The following is a 15,717-nucleotide window of genomic DNA, read 5'->3' on the forward strand; positions in this document are numbered from 1 at the left end:
CACGGCAGTGCTACGTAGTAGTAGGAACCATAGTCCTATACCTGATGTATATTTCTGGGGTCTTGGGAGATGATTTTCTGCAGTTAGCGGAGGTTGGGAGGATGTCTGCTACCTCCTGTATGTTGTAGGTTCCAGTGTCTAACGGGAAGACCACAGCATAAAACCCTGCAGAAGATATACATATTACAGCTCCTCTATCATCCAGTTCAGCCATGTGTGCCACAGCGTGGATTTCTAACATTTAATTATTTGTCAGCATTTTTCACAAGCACATACTCATTATGCAAAGCTTAAGGCATCAGCGTCGTCGTCTTAAAGAAGCTGTTGATGAATTTCCGGTTTTCCGCCCAACTCCAGGCTTTATGCACATAGGGCACACAGAAGATTGTGTATGCAGCTTCCTATAGACCGCAGCCATGACCAAGATGGTCGCCCCACTTTCCAGGCTTCAGAATGTTCTTCCTTCCTTTATAGCTGAATACCCCCCTAGTTGGATGGACTTCTGTGGAGGACAGCATTTACCCCTCATTAATGATGCGTGATTATGCTAATAAATCCAGTTCTTAACAAGAAGTAACCTGTAGGCAAGGTGAAATCCAAGCAGTTGGCGTTTCCGTGAAGCCCTTGTAACAAAAGTAAACCCAGGGACTTTTCTGTTTACCCTTTCAATACCAGAGAAGCTTGAAGAATTCTCCTAGTTTATTTTCTGTGGAATTCCCCTGTTTTATCTACCACTAGTACACACTTTAGATCTGCTTTATAATTGTGATGTGTTGTGCCTTTTAAAGAGCTTATCCAAAGTTTCAAACATGCGCCCCGATGCCTGGGCCCCTCATACTTGCCCTGTTCCCCTGCACCCGCTTCGCTCCTGATCCCCACACGGCGGCGGCAGCATCTAGGGAGGCTTGTCCCCCATCGCGGCCTGCTATTGGCTCCTAACCCCCACCCCGGTCTCCGGATGTTTTGTTCTATGCAACGGGGAAATGCAGTGGCGGCCATGCGGGGATCAGGAGCGACGCGGGGTAAGTATAAGCTGTATGAGGGCCCCGGGCATTGCTTTTTAGGATGGCCATATATGTTTGTTGGTCAAACCTGCCAACTACCTAATTTGTATAAGGGCCCCCTTGCTCTCCCCCAGTGGCAGATATCAGAGAAAAGAAGGGTCAGGCATGTTGTATTTCAACTGCCCTATCCTTTTGAGGATGAGACACTTCCAGAAGATTCTGGCACTCACTTCCTCCCCTCTTCTACTGAGAACATATGCTTACACTGCTGAGCATGCATATGCATGGGAGGGATCAGGAGTCATTTGGCTAGCAGCTATCTTATGTGTTTGGCCAGCCGTAGTGTCGAGTGATTGCCAACCTCATTAAGGCTACCTTCACATCTGCTCTTTCTTTTCCAGTTTTGATATCTGGCAGAGGATCTCAAAACCAGACCAATTCAACACATCAGGATGCATCCACTCCAATAGGATGCGGTTGTGTTAAATCAAAATGGAACAAACCGGATAGGTCACTAAAAACATTGTAAGTCAATAGTTGACAATCGATGGGATCTGTAAAAAACGTATCCGGCACCATTGACTTACATTGTTTTTTTAATGACCGATCCGGTTTGTTCTGCTTCGATGATTGGACACAAAACCGCAGCTTGGAGCAGTTTTGTGTCCGGTGACAGAACGGAATGCACACGGATGCATCCTGAACGGGGCACAATACATTGGCCTTAAACGGGACAGACCGGAAATGCCAAAACGCTGATGGGAAAGTGGTTTTGCCACCTGGCAAATCATCTGGGGATCCTTGATGGCTTCCTGCCTGGCTTGGGGACTTTGGTTGGGGAGCACTGGTGTAGATTATTAGTCTAGTTGATCGGAGTGAAACGGACAGGTTGTCATTGCACTGGTCCTAGGCCATAGAGTAGCGTAAGAGTTCTCTAATATCCAGCTGTGCTCAGTTCATACTGGACATATTCCCTGTTTGTTTTCAGCAGCTGTCACTGGTGAATGTCGTGCAGTTCACTTTGCCCTTGTGTTTAGTAGAAATGATGAAACAAACATTTCACACATACGGTATTTTTAGTTCTTTAAAAAGAAGCATTATTTCCTAGAAGATCATATAATATTATGGCTGCCACACTATGGGCCAGATCTATCATTAGCTCAGGTCAGAATAATGGAGTGAAAAAGTCCCAAACGCTAAAACTGTGAACAAATCTGCTCTGCACTATGCTCGCCAGTTTTCTGAAAGTGGGCGTGTTTTCTTATGTAAATGAATCTCTAGACAGATTTACTATTGGGACTATTTTTAAAAAGTCGCAATTTCACTCCAGTGAGGACCATGCTTATCTTATGCGACTTTTTCATAAAAACTTGCAACTTTTTCATAAAGATGTGCGACTTTTGTAAAGCTGCTTACTGACGGATAAACTGCTACCGTCAAACCACATTTATTACAGTCTTAAAGGGCCGATCATAAATCTGACTTGGCTAAAACTGACTTTAGCCATATGTTAAAGTGGAGTGAGCTGTCAGAGTCATGATAAATCTGGCCCCATGTGTTTACCCCACGCCTTTCTTATTTGTGATGTACAAATGTTTCTGTGTGAAGCCTCAACCTAAGGCTTGATGCACACAGCCATGCACAATTTTTGGCCCAGAAAGAACACCTCCTTGAAATACGCATAGTTTCCATGTTCCTTTTCATGCACAAAAAGAGACCAGTATTGGGCTTGGCAGTGAGATTCCAGGATCAATTATAAAGAAACGGGTGTGTGAAAGGCCCCATTGAATTAAATGGGTTAAGGTACCTTTACACAAGGCGATTAAATCATTAAATCGAGCAAAACTGTAAGATTATTGGGCAGTGTAAAAGCAATGACCTATAGAGCGACAACCAGCCTTCGGTAGATTTCTCGTTGGTTCGATCGCTTGTGTGGGCACAAAAATAATCGTTGGACAATAACGATTTCGTACCTGTCAACAGGAATCGTTCACTGCACGCACGATTCCAGGCGATTATATCGTGGGAGTGTTTAAGCAAGCTTCTCAAGTTATTGCTTTGTGTAACTGTCTGCTATACAAGCGATGGAATATGCAATTAAATAAATGATCAGCGTGTCTTAAGGGTCATTGTTGAAACGTTCACTACAGTATGCGTTTACTGTATGCACCAGGAATGCTTACGACGCATACGTTAAACACACCCATAGGCCCTTGTTCACCCAAAGGAGGCCAAAGAGCGTTCTTTCGGCCTCAATCAGGCTAGTATCTATCAGCTGTTCATCAGCACCGCACTTACCGCCGAGGACATAGGTTTGAAATATGAAGGCATATTGACTTCTTGACTTGTGATGTTCAGCAGCGTCGATGGATCAATAGAGCGATACAAGTCATAAAAATAGCATATGTCCACCTATGACCACCAGTTTATGGGTTATAGATATGATCTGCTTGTTGATAAATTGGTTTCTTTATTGCATGTATTATAGTCCAGAGCTGCGTTCTCCCAGAATTCCTTGCTGGATCAGTGTCTGCACAGAGCTTTCTTCTGCTATTGAAACTTGATCAGTCATTGGTGCAGTCTGCAGTGAAGTCCTTCTCGTGTGGACTTGTCCTCCGCTATGTAGTTTGTTCTCAGGAATCTGAAGGGTTATTATTATTTGTCCTGTAAAGAATGACAAGTTGGAGCGTTAAAGATGATTTCTCCTCGGGAATAATCAATTCATCTTAACCTTGGTATTTCATAGCACATTTGGCTGCAGAAGTGAGGTTAGCTGAGGTCAGTGCAGCTCTTTTATAGCTGTGCCACACGCATAGGAATCCAGCAGCCTGCAGACAGACCTGCAGTAATGTGGTGGCAGCGATACAAATCACCTTTTACGTAGTAAGCCGGACTGATACTAGACAGATAAAGCTGAAATCTTGGAGGCTTATGTGGGGAAGGTCTCCCTGGACATGATCTACGAGGAAGTGCCTTACATACAGCATTGAATCATTTCTGCAACAGTTTTGTGCGTAAGCTGGTTCACCACACTGATCGGGTGAGGTTACCCACCATAAACTACATGGGCTGTGATGTGTGTATGTGGAGAAGCCCAGGGCATGAATTATTATGCACTATTATTATTGCTTTATTTATTTTTTCTTAATGCGATTTACAGAGAATAGAAGGGTTCTTGAAACTGGCAATTGTTCTACTGTTTGGACATCTTTTTAGAAGATAATGTGTCCCATGTTGATGGTTCTCGAGCCAAAAACCATACATGATGTGTAATCGAGGAGAAGTCTCAATCAGGGTCACCCGTTAATGAGCGCTGGCATCTTGCCCTCATAGATTAAACCTATCATAACCAACATGGGATCTTGTATTAAATAAAGCTCAGTAAAAGATCTATTTTACACAAGTAATTTTGCCAATTCAATTTATTTTTACTAAAAGGGCATCTGTCAGCAGACTTCTACCTATAAAACTGGCTGACCTGTACATGTACGCTTGGCAGCTGAAGGCATCTGTGTTGGTCCCATGTTCATATGTGTCAGAATTGTTTTAATATATGCAATTGAGCCTCTAGGAGCAATGGGGGTGTTGCCGTTACACCTACAGGCTTAGCTTTCTCTGCAGCTGCGGCCCCCTCTGCACTTTGACAGGTCCAGGCGTGCTTTCACTGCCTGACCCTGTCAGTCCAAGTGTAACTGCAACGCCCCTGTTGCTCCTAGAGGCTCATTTGCATATATTAAAACAATTGTGACACACATGAACATGGGACCAACACAGATGCCTTCAGCTGCCAAGTGTACGTACAACAGGTCAGCCAGTTTCATAGGTACAGACAGATCTGCTGACAGATGGCCTTTAATTGTCTACAATAGGAAGATTGAGAGTCACTTTGTCCATCCATTAGAAATCTCAAAAGATAAAAAGATGATTGACTTACAGTATATTGACACCAAAAATTGATGTTTTTTTTTCTTTTCTTTTTTTTAGGTTTCCATCTGTATAGGGATCAGTGACCACTCCTCAATGCAGGCGCAACTCTCTGAGGATATAGCTTCGCTGAGCACCTGACATAGCGTTGGATACATTACCTCCAGGACTTTTTTTTACCGGATTTACGTAGCTGCTCAAAGTACTTTCCACTGGGCTGTGGAGAGTGACTCTCATCATTGTGTCCGCACTATAACTTTCTAGACTTTTAGCCATGAGTGAATTCTGGTTGTGTTTCAACTGCTGCATTGCAGAACAACCGCAGCCTGTAAGTAATTTCCAAATATCTAGAATTGCTATAGAGACATTTCCTAACCCTTCTTTTACATCATGAGGCAAATGTGTGTGTCATAGATAAAATACCTTTTAGATTTCAATAGCGGTTATTACTACCTGTTTGTAGTGAATGTAGCGCCAGTATCTCACAGCTGGAGGAAGTGAAGCAGTCACTGTGGTCGGAGGCCTGTATGTGACGGCCATCTGGCAATGCATGGTCAGTAATGATCTGCTATTTATCCTGGGGAAAAACCTGTCAAGTCTTCTGCAAAAGTATATCCTCTTATCTTTTGGCAGCAGTGGTTATGAGCATGGTCTCTCCTGTAGGAGGAAACACCTCTGCACAAGGGTCAGCGACACATCTCGTTTTCTCACGTTACATCTGCTGGCCCATTTTATGTTTTTCAGCGTACAAAGAACATCCTATTTGCACATTCTGTACCAAGGCTTCAAGACATGGCATAAAAAGGCCAGCGGGTGAACCTCTGGCAAAGTGTTTCCAGTAGTCATACAGCTGGTGGAAATTTACAGCAACATCATGAATACAGCTGCTGTAATGACATAGGGGGAGATTTAAAGTCAGGAGTCTGCATTGCCGTAAATGGGCCAAATTTATCAAATATTGCACAATGTTTGATAGACTTGGTGCATCTTTAAAGGGGTTGTCCACTGGTTAGTACTGATGACCTATCGTCAACATAGGTCATCAGATCAGCGGGGGACACCCGGCACCCCTGCCGATCAGCTGTTTGAAGAGGACGCAGCGCTCCATGCGAGCACCACTTCCTGGTCTTTATACTACGTCTTGTCTCCTGTGGAGCCGTGGCATAGTGTAATTACAAGTACTCACTCCATTAACTTACACTGCACTTCCGAGACGCAAGGAGCGCTGCCTTCTCTTCAAACAGCTAAACGTCGGGGGTGCCAGAACCCGGACCCCCGCCGATCAGATATTGATGAGATCATAAAACAAAAGAGGACAGCAGCATCTCCAGTGTATTTCTTTATTCGACAAGCCTTTACAGAATGCGTGCAGTAAGAACCAGACAGCTGCGTTTCGGCTATATCCTAGCCTTTATCAAACTTGATAAGGGCTAGGATATAGCCGAAACTTAGCTGTCTGGTTCTTACTGCACGCATTCTGTAAAGGCTTGTCGAATAAAGAAATACACTGGAGATGCTGCCGTCCACTTTTGTTTTATGTTATTTGATGGACCACTGAGGATCTGTGGACGTTGGTCGGCTGATGCATTCTGGTGAGGTCATGAAGGTCTGAGTGCTGCTCTACATTTGTTGTTTGTACAGTCGTGGCCAAAAGTTTTGAGAATGACACAAATATTAGTTTTCACAAAGTTTGCTGCTAAACTGCTTTTAGATTTTTGTTTCAGTTGTTTCTGTGATGTAGTGAAATATAATTACACGCACTTCATACGTTTCAAAGGCTTTTATCGACAATTACATGACATTTATGCAAAGAGTCAGTATTTGCAGTGTTGGCCCTTCTTTTTCAGGACCTCTGCAATTCGACTGGGCATGCTCTCAATCAACTTCTGGGCCAATTCCTGACTGATAGCAACCCATTCTTTCATAATCACTTCTTGGAGTTTGTCAGAATTAGTGGGGGGGTTTTGTTTGTCCACCCGCCTCTTGAGGATTGACCACAAGTTCTCAATGGGATTAAGATCTGGGGAGTTTCCAGGCCATGGACCCAAAATGTCAACGTTTTGGTCCCTGAGCCACTTAGTTATCACTTTTGCCTTATGGCACGGTGCTCCATCGTGCTGGAATATCCATTGTTCTTCACCAAACTGTTGTTGGATTGTTGGAAGAAGTTGCTGTTGGAGGGTGTTTTGGTACCATTTTTTATTCATGGCTGTGTTTTTGGGCAAAATTGTGAGTGAGCCCACTCCCTTGGATGAGTTGCAAACCCCACACATGAATGGTCTCAGGATGCTTTACTGTTGGCATGACACAGGACTGATGGTAGAGCTCACCTTTTCTTCTCCAGACAAGTCTTTTTCCTGATGCCCCAAACAATCGGAAAGAGGCTTCATCGGAGAATATGACTTTGCCCCAGTCCTCAGCAGTCCATTCACCATATTTTCTGCAGAAGATCAATCTGTCCCTGATGGTTTTTTTTGGAGAGAAGTGGCTTCTTTGCTGCCCTTCTTGACACCAGGCCATCTTCAAAAAGTCTTCGCCTCACTGTGCATGCAGATGCGCTCACACCTGCCTGCTGCCATTCCTGAGCAAGCTCTGCACTGGTGGCACTCCGATCCCGCAGCTGAATCCTCTTTAGGAGACGATCCTGGCGCTTGCTGGACTTTCTTGGACGCTTTGAAGCCTTCTTAACAAGAATTGAACCTCTTTCCTTGAAGTTCTTGATGATCCTATAAATTGTTGATTGAGGTGCAATCTTAGTAGCCACAATATCCTTGCCTGTGAAGCTATTTTTATGCAACGCAATGATGGCTGCATGCGTTTCTTTGCAGGTCACCATGGTTAATAATGGAAGTACAATGATTTCAAGCATCACCCTCCTTTTAACAGGTCAAGTCTGCCATTTTAACCCAATCAGCCTGACATAATGATCTCCAGCCTTGTGCTCGTCAACATTCTCACCTAAGTTAACAAGACGATTACTGAAATGATCTCAGCAGGTCCTTTAATGACAGCAATGAAATGCAGTGGAAAGTTTTTTTGGGGATTAAGTAAATTTTCATGGCAAAGAAGGACTATGCAATTCATATGATCACTCTTCATAACATTCTGGAGTATATGCAAATTGCTATTATAAAAACTTAAGCAGCAACTTTTCCAATTTCCAATATTTATGTAATTCTCAAAACTTTTGGCCATGACTGTACTATCCTGATGATAGGTCATCAATATTAATGGCTGAACAACCCCTTAAAGTCTAAGACTTGGGTATTGAGATATTGCTGCATTTTCTATAACCGTCCCCAAGTGCAACAAGATTGAGATTTTTGCAAGTAAAAAAAAAAAAAAAATGTTTTAGTAGATAAATCTGGAGTGAAGCCAATTAACATAGCAACCCATGCTCACTTCTCTACCCACTTTTTAAAACGGAAGCGTGAGTGGTGTAAAAATGCGAAATGACTTCCAAGGTTTTGCGCAAATAAGCCCAAAGTCACAGTTTCCTAATTTGCTGCTGTTTGATGCATGAATTCTGGAGTGCAAGGCGTGATAAGGGGTATTATTCCAAAAAAACAGAACATGGCTGCATAAACAGTAAGGGGGTATTCACACCGAAGTATGCTTTTGGCATATGTGGCATAGTTTACTTACGTAATGACAGCCTTGCTGCTGTTAGCATAAGGTGGAAAATTTAGAAAATGATGCAAAGTTATGCCAGGAATGTTAAGGGTATATTAGTCGGGAAGATTTTCTCGCGTTCCTATGAACGCTCGTTAGCAATCATCTGGCAGTCTAATACTGCCTAAAAATGCTTGATGAACAAGCAAATGCTCGTTCATCGGGCAATTGTGATTTTTAAGCATGCTTAAAAATCACGTTTGTGCCAGCGGCAGATCGTGCTGTGTAATAGCGATCTGCTGCCAGCACAGTCTGCCCTGCATGGGGACGAACGATAGTATAGCGATCGCTCTTCCCCATGCCACAGAGGACATTGCTGCATGTAATGGGTAGCAGAGAACACCACTGCTATCTGGCGACTGCCAGGAGGGAAGATCTGCAGCATCACGGTGTCTAATACACCCTTTAGACATCTGTTTGTTTAGTTGCTTGTAGTTTATAAATGTTCTTTCTTTGTGAAGGAAAAAAGTGCACTTCGAACTGACCTCCTGCTCGGTTTATTATAGGCTTGTTCTTCTATTCTCAATAAGCAGAGCTGCAGTATAAAGCAGCTGCCTGACAATGTAGTTACACTGGAGTCACTAATCATAGCTGTGTCTGACTAGAACAGAGCTTAAAAGCGGCAAATACTGGAATAAAGAACGGGAATACGGATGCAGAAAACACACAGAAGTCTTCCATGTGCTTTTCTCATTCGTTTGTCCGTTCCACATAGAATAGAACATGTCCTGTTTTTGCGGACCACAGACCCATTGAAGTAATTGGATGTCACACAGACGTCATGAGTATTTTGTAGATCCACATTTTATGGACCCCAAAATACATACAATTGTGTAAATGCCTTAGGATAAAAGCAGGAAGCAAGAAGGAGATTTTGGAATGGAATGAAACTTTGTCTGTGAATGTAATGACGGTATATATAAGTGATTATAATATTAGAGTGAAATGATAAGTTTATTGGACAACACTGTACAAGTGAAAAGAAGCTCCAGTACCTGTTATACCTCCTCTAGCCTGGATACAGGATGAGATACGGTTGGACATGGAGGCATACAGGTTCTCTATGGTATCCTGCAGCACATTTGCCCACAGATGTTGCAGCCGGGCCTGTAGATCCTGCACACTGGTAGGTTGTCGAAGCTGGGGTCCTAGTGGGTCCCATAAATGTTCAATTGGAAAGAAGCCTGGTGACTGGACAGGCCAAGAAAGTGTCAAAATCTGGGGGAGACATTTCTGGGAAACCTTGCTGTGTGTGGACGAGTGTTATCCTGCTAAAAAATGGCACCTCAAAGCCCTGCCATGAGAGGCAACACACGTGGCCACAGGATGTCCTGCACCTATCACTGAGATTTTAGTGTCCCTCGTATCACTACTAGGGGTGACTGATTGTAATATGCGATGGCTCCCCAGATCCTCAGACCAGCAGTTGTGGCATTGTGTCTCACCACGAAGCCTCCATACTCATGCAACCACCAACACCTCCTAACAGCTAGGTCAGAACAGCCTAAATGGCAGGTAAATCCTTGAAACAAACATGCTGCTTCTTTCAGTCTAATGATGCACCCCCCTCAAAGTTTGTCAACTGGCCACAATGTGTTCGAAATGCATCATAGTCATGTCTAGCAGTCGGCAATCTCTCTTCCCAAAAGTAGCCTCTGAGAGCTTTTTTATAGGGCAGCGGGGAAAGCTCTTTTACGCCCTCTTGTGGCTGTGTCTAATCAGACCACAGTTGTAACCACTTACTTTTCTGCCTGAGACATAACTGCATGCAGAGTTTTTGAGCAATCTGACATTTCTATCTGGGTGCATTATTTTTTGTGTATGTGTTCCATATTTATAAGGGCTCTTTCACACCTGCGTTCTTGTCTTCCGGCATAGAGTTACGTCGTCGGGGCTCTATGCCGGAAGAATCCTAATCAGTTTTATCCTAATGCATTCTGAATGGAGTGAAATCCGTTCAGGATGCATCAGGATGTCTTCAGTTCCGGACCGGAACGTTTTTTGGCCGGAGAAAATACCGCAGCATGCTGTGCTTTTTGCTCCAGCTAAAAATCCTGAACACTTGCCGCAAGGCCGGATCCGGCATTATGCCGGATCCGGCCTCAAGCCGGATCCGGCCTTAAGCTAAAACTCGTTTTGGCGCATTGCCGGATCCGACGTTTAGCTTTTTCTGAATGGTTACCATGGCTGCCAGGACGCTAAAGTGTAGTGGGGAGCGGGGGAGCAGTATACTTACCGTCCGTGCGGCTCCCGGGGCGCTTCAGAGTGATGTCAGGGTGTCCCAAGCGCATGGATCACGTGATCACATGGCACGTCATCCATGCGCATGGGGTGCTCTGACGTCACTCTGGAGCGCCCTGGGAGCCGCACGGGCGGTAAGTATACTGCTCCCCCGCTCCCCACTACTACTATGGCAACCAGGACTTTAATAGCGTCCTGGTTGCCATAGTAACACTGGACGCATTTTGAAGACGGATCAGTCTTCAAATGCTTTCAGTTCACTTGCGTTTTTCCGGATCCGGCGTGTAATTCCGGCAAATGGAGTACACGACGGATCCGGACAACGCAAGTGTGAAAGAGCCCTAACTGGACATTTGCTAATAATTCAGGTTATAGATTGTGCTGTCACCTAATGTAATGACTATTGTAGAAGTATTTGAAGCCAAATGTATTGTTTTGGCTGCTTAAAACCTATTCCAGATGGTCCAGATTGTGCACCTATTGTGTGGCCATATTGGCTCTATGTCTCTGAGCTGAACCCAGCTGGCCTTCCTTATCTCTGACTTCTTATTGACCAGTGCAGTTTCACAAGGTTCCTGGCATAAAACAGTAACAGTAAAACCTGGCATTATTTAGTGGAAGCATACACCACTCGGATGATGCACCAATTTTCCTAAATGTTCCACCATAGTGTTTAAGTAAATCTAATAGCATATCCTCAGTGTATAACAGGGATCAGCAACCTTCGGCACTCTAGCTGCTGTGAAACTACAACTCCCAGTATGCAAACATGCTCGGCTCCTCTTTTAACTCCCATAGAAGTGAGAGTTGTAGTTTCTGAATAGCTGGAGTGCCGGAGGTTGCTGATCCTTGGTGTATAATAAGACTGGACTGGTTTCGTCCTGAAGCCCGCTGCTGAATGACTTCTCGGTCCACGTGGCAGGACTTTAAACCTGTGCTTTCTCACTAAGGCCCCATGCACACGGCCGTGTGCGGGCCGTGGAACCGCGGCCTGGATCCCTCCTGAGAGCAGGAGCGCACGGCGTCACTGGTTGCTATGATGCCGTGCGCTCCCTGCTGCCGCCGCAATACAGTAATACACTGGTATGATCTATACCAGTGTATTACTGTACTGTGCCGGCAGCAGGGAGCGCACGGCGTCATAGCAACCAGTGACGCCGTGCGCTCCTGCTCTCAGGAGGGATCCAGGCCGTGTGCATGGGGCCTAAGGCTACTTTCACACTCGCGTTTTTGCGGATCCCTCATGGATCTGCAACGGATCTGCAACGGATTGTATTATGTCTTCTAGAGCCATGACAAGTCCGTCATGAACACCATTGAAAGTCAATGGGGGACAGATCCGTTTGCAGCGTTATTCTGTCCGCGATGGGAGCGCAACCAGACGGAACGAAATTCATTTTAGTGCGTTTTGTTCAGTTCAGTTTTGTCCCCATTGACAATGAATGGGGACAAAACTGAAACGTTTTCCCCCGCTGTTGAGATCCTATGATGGATCTCAATAGCAGAATTGAAAACGCTAATGTGAAAGTAGCATTAGACTTTGTGTGAAGCTAAATAAGCACACACCTCAATATCTACACCTAAATGAAGGCCCAAAGACTAAAGCTTATATTAGATGCGCAGATAATCGCGCATATCATCACTAACAAGTGTTCGCATGAACGTTCATAAGCAATGCTCTGGCAGTGTAATACTGCCGCCGATTGCCTTTGCTCATTCATCAGGTAATCGGAATCTTTTAGCAGGTTTAAAAATTGTTTGTCGGCGGCAGATCGTGCTGTGTAGTCACAATCTGTTGCCAGCAAAAATTGACTCCGTATGGGGACGAGCAATGGCATTAGCGATCGCTCCTCCCCAGACTGTGGAGGAGATCGCTGCAGGTAGTGTCAGTGGTCTCTCCCGTAATGAGCAGGCGATTGTCGGGAAGGAAGTCTTCCTTCCTGAGAATTGCCTGCTTCATCTGTGTGTCTAATATAAGCATAAGGCTCTGTGCACACTTGCACCATCGCTTCTGTTCAGAGTGGAAATTACAACACATACAGTAGTCAGATCTGGTACATGATGGGTCTTTCTGCTTCCATCATGGTTTCTGTCTGACGGCATTGCTGACAGAGCCTCTGTCCTGTGTAAATGGTGATCTGCTGCCCAAAAACTATCAATCTGTATGGGCATGAGCGATACAGTAGAGAAGATTGCTGCAAACTGAAGGCCCCTAGCCTGGATCGACTACTGAAAGATCCATACTTGCCTGCCCTGGTCCTGAGAGCTAGTTCTCCTCCCTACATCTTCCAGTCCCTGGTCTGTTTTCTTCTGCCCAAAGCATGGACATAGGATCTTCTCCACATCTGGCTGTAGGAAAACAAACAAGTGACTAGAAGATGGTTGCGCTGGCGGTTGCACCACATTTTTCACAAACAAGTAAAACTACCGGTACTCCTCTTAGCATTTTCGAGGAAGGCTTTTAGCCTCGAATATTTGCAGTAATGCAAATAAACAATACTGAAGAATTTATGATAAGAGGTCACGGTTTATGCAGGGGGAAACATTAAAAAATGTCCTTTGCATCGTCATGTTGTGACTCCTATAACGTATATATTTCTGTATAGAGAGCTGTGTGAGAGCTTGTTTTTTGCAGAGTTATGTCATTTTTTTAATACCGTTTTTGGGTACATATATCTTTTTAATCACTTTACATTTTTGGGGAGTGAGGTGGCAATGTTACTTAAAGGATAAATGAGTTTTGACAAAACTTTTGATAGCCTATCAAAGGTTTTGATCAGTTGGGGTCTGGGTGCCGAGACTCCCACCAGGGTAGAGAAGCACTCTCGCATTGTACGCTCCTCGCCATAGAATAAGAAGCGAGATGGAATCGGTAGAAACTCTGTGGGTCCAGCTCTTTTCCATCTCCTCCAACCAGGAGAGCAATTGCTCTTTGTGAGCGCTTCTCTCTCCTCATTCTAGCCATCGATGGGGCTCTCAGCACTCAGACCTCCAAAACCTTTGATATGTGGCTATGACATCAAACCTTTTCTGAAAGCTCAGTGACCCTGTGTAATGTGTGGCGTGGTGGGTGCGCTCCAGTTAATAGAGTAATTGGAATCTAGCTCCCTAGGCCAGGGACTAGCAGACAGTGTATGTATAATGTGACCTCGCTTGTGCAGATGTTCCACATGAGTTCAGTATGCAGATGTCTCAGCTGATTTCACCATTTGCAGTGCGTAGCGTGATACCCTCAGCAGAATCTGTGACAAATCCACATGTAACTCATGCAGTTTTTGCTGTGGATTCCTCAGGATTTGAAGATTTGTAACTGAGCTCTAACCACTAGAATTATACAGGTTTTGTATATTCAATCAGTCCGCATAGAATTTTGGATTCTAAGATGAAAAATACAAGGGGGTCATTTATTAAGATCCACATTTTCCACGCCAGTCCTAGTAAAAACCTTGCTGGAGGAAGAGCCAACCAATTTATTAAGGAGTCCACACCTCTTAATAAATGTGTCACCTCTTCTGCTGTCAGTACACCAAGAATGAAGTCTTCTCCAGCCAGGACCTGGACTCCATGTTTTACTCAGTAACACCACTTTTACTTATTCCTATGTCTATTACACATGATAATGTCCATACAACAGTGGTCTCCCATTGCAAAGTCTCAAATAGGATTGGACTTGAGAAAGACATTTGCACAGATTGTATGGTGGAGGACGACAGCAGAACTGCCCCATATTCTGTCGTCTGGACTGCCCTTTGTTGGGTTGATTAGTCGTTCTGGTATGGAGTGTCACTATGCACATCAGCATGGACGTCGCCAGTCCTGGTGTACCTAGCCATATTGTATGCCAGGCACACAGTTGTATCTTGGTTCTACTTGAACACTACGGATTTATTCTTTTGGAAATGCGAGTCAGTGAAAAGTAGGTCCTGACTGTTTTTACAACTGAGTTTCAGGCTTGTGTAATTACAGAAACTTGGAAGGCATGTAACCAGTAGATATCCGTATGGTTGACCCATGATTAGTTTATACAGCAATGGAGCTGTGGCCCTCAGACAGTTTTTCTTTATAGCCTCATTGAAGTGAAATCCAAAAAAATCCAGCTTTTCTCCTGCACCCCTGTTCAATAGGGGCTCCATTGATTGGGCCCACCACACAGTGTCATAGTATAGCCTAGTGATATGCCATGATGGTCGTTTTCTTCTCATCTGCCGTGCGTTTTGCATCTCTAAGGACCCATTCAGACGGCCGTAGTGCTTTGCTGATCCGCAAAACAAGGATACCGGCTGTGTGCGTTCCGCAATTTGAGGACCGCACATGGCCGCAACCATAGTAGAAAATACTTTATTCTTGTCCGACAAGAATAGGACATGCTCTATCTTTTCTGCGGAGACGCAGAACAGAAACACGGATGCGGACAGCACACGGTGTGATGTACGCATCTTTTCAGGCCCCATTGAAAGAATGGGTCCGCACCCATTCCGCAAAATTGCATAATGGATGTAGACTCATTCAAATGGCCGTCTGAATGAGCCCTAACAAAGTTATGGATCTGTCATAGGATGGAACCCACCAGTGCCTGGCAGATCACATTGACTTATAATGGGGGTTTTCAGGCTCCCTGGTGGGGCCCGCCATTATGCCAGGAGACACAGTGCTGTGTACAACACTACTCTGCCCACCAAATCTGGATGAATATGCCATGAACAGAACCTCTTTCGACGGAAGCGCAAATGTGAAGACAGCCTTTGCTGTTTTCAGTTCGCTGGACGCCCTCCTGTGTAGATTTAGGGGCAGCTCTTGGCTTTGCGGCCTGGTCCTGTTATCTTGCACTATGCAGCAGTTTGTAACTTTCCTTGACCTCAGCTAGTTTATTTAATCG

The 15,717-nt window shown here is 44.6% G+C and overlaps 1 protein-coding gene across 1 annotated transcript in view; it reads left to right on the forward strand.

The window, feature by feature from the left end:
* The window catches only part of CDC42SE2 (CDC42 small effector 2), an 80,983-nt gene that overhangs the window by 56,726 nt on the left and 8,540 nt on the right, over positions 1-15,717 (forward strand). Inside the window, exon 2 of the mRNA XM_044287424.1 lies at positions 4,989-5,256. Coding sequence (XP_044143359.1) covers positions 5,203-5,256 — 54 coding nt within the window. The 5' untranslated portion in view covers positions 4,989-5,202. The remainder of the gene's footprint in view (positions 1-4,988; positions 5,257-15,717) is intronic.

This window comes from Bufo gargarizans, chromosome 1 (assembly GCF_014858855.1).
Source record: "Bufo gargarizans isolate SCDJY-AF-19 chromosome 1, ASM1485885v1, whole genome shotgun sequence".
Lineage (NCBI taxonomy): Eukaryota > Metazoa > Chordata > Amphibia > Anura > Bufonidae > Bufo > Bufo gargarizans.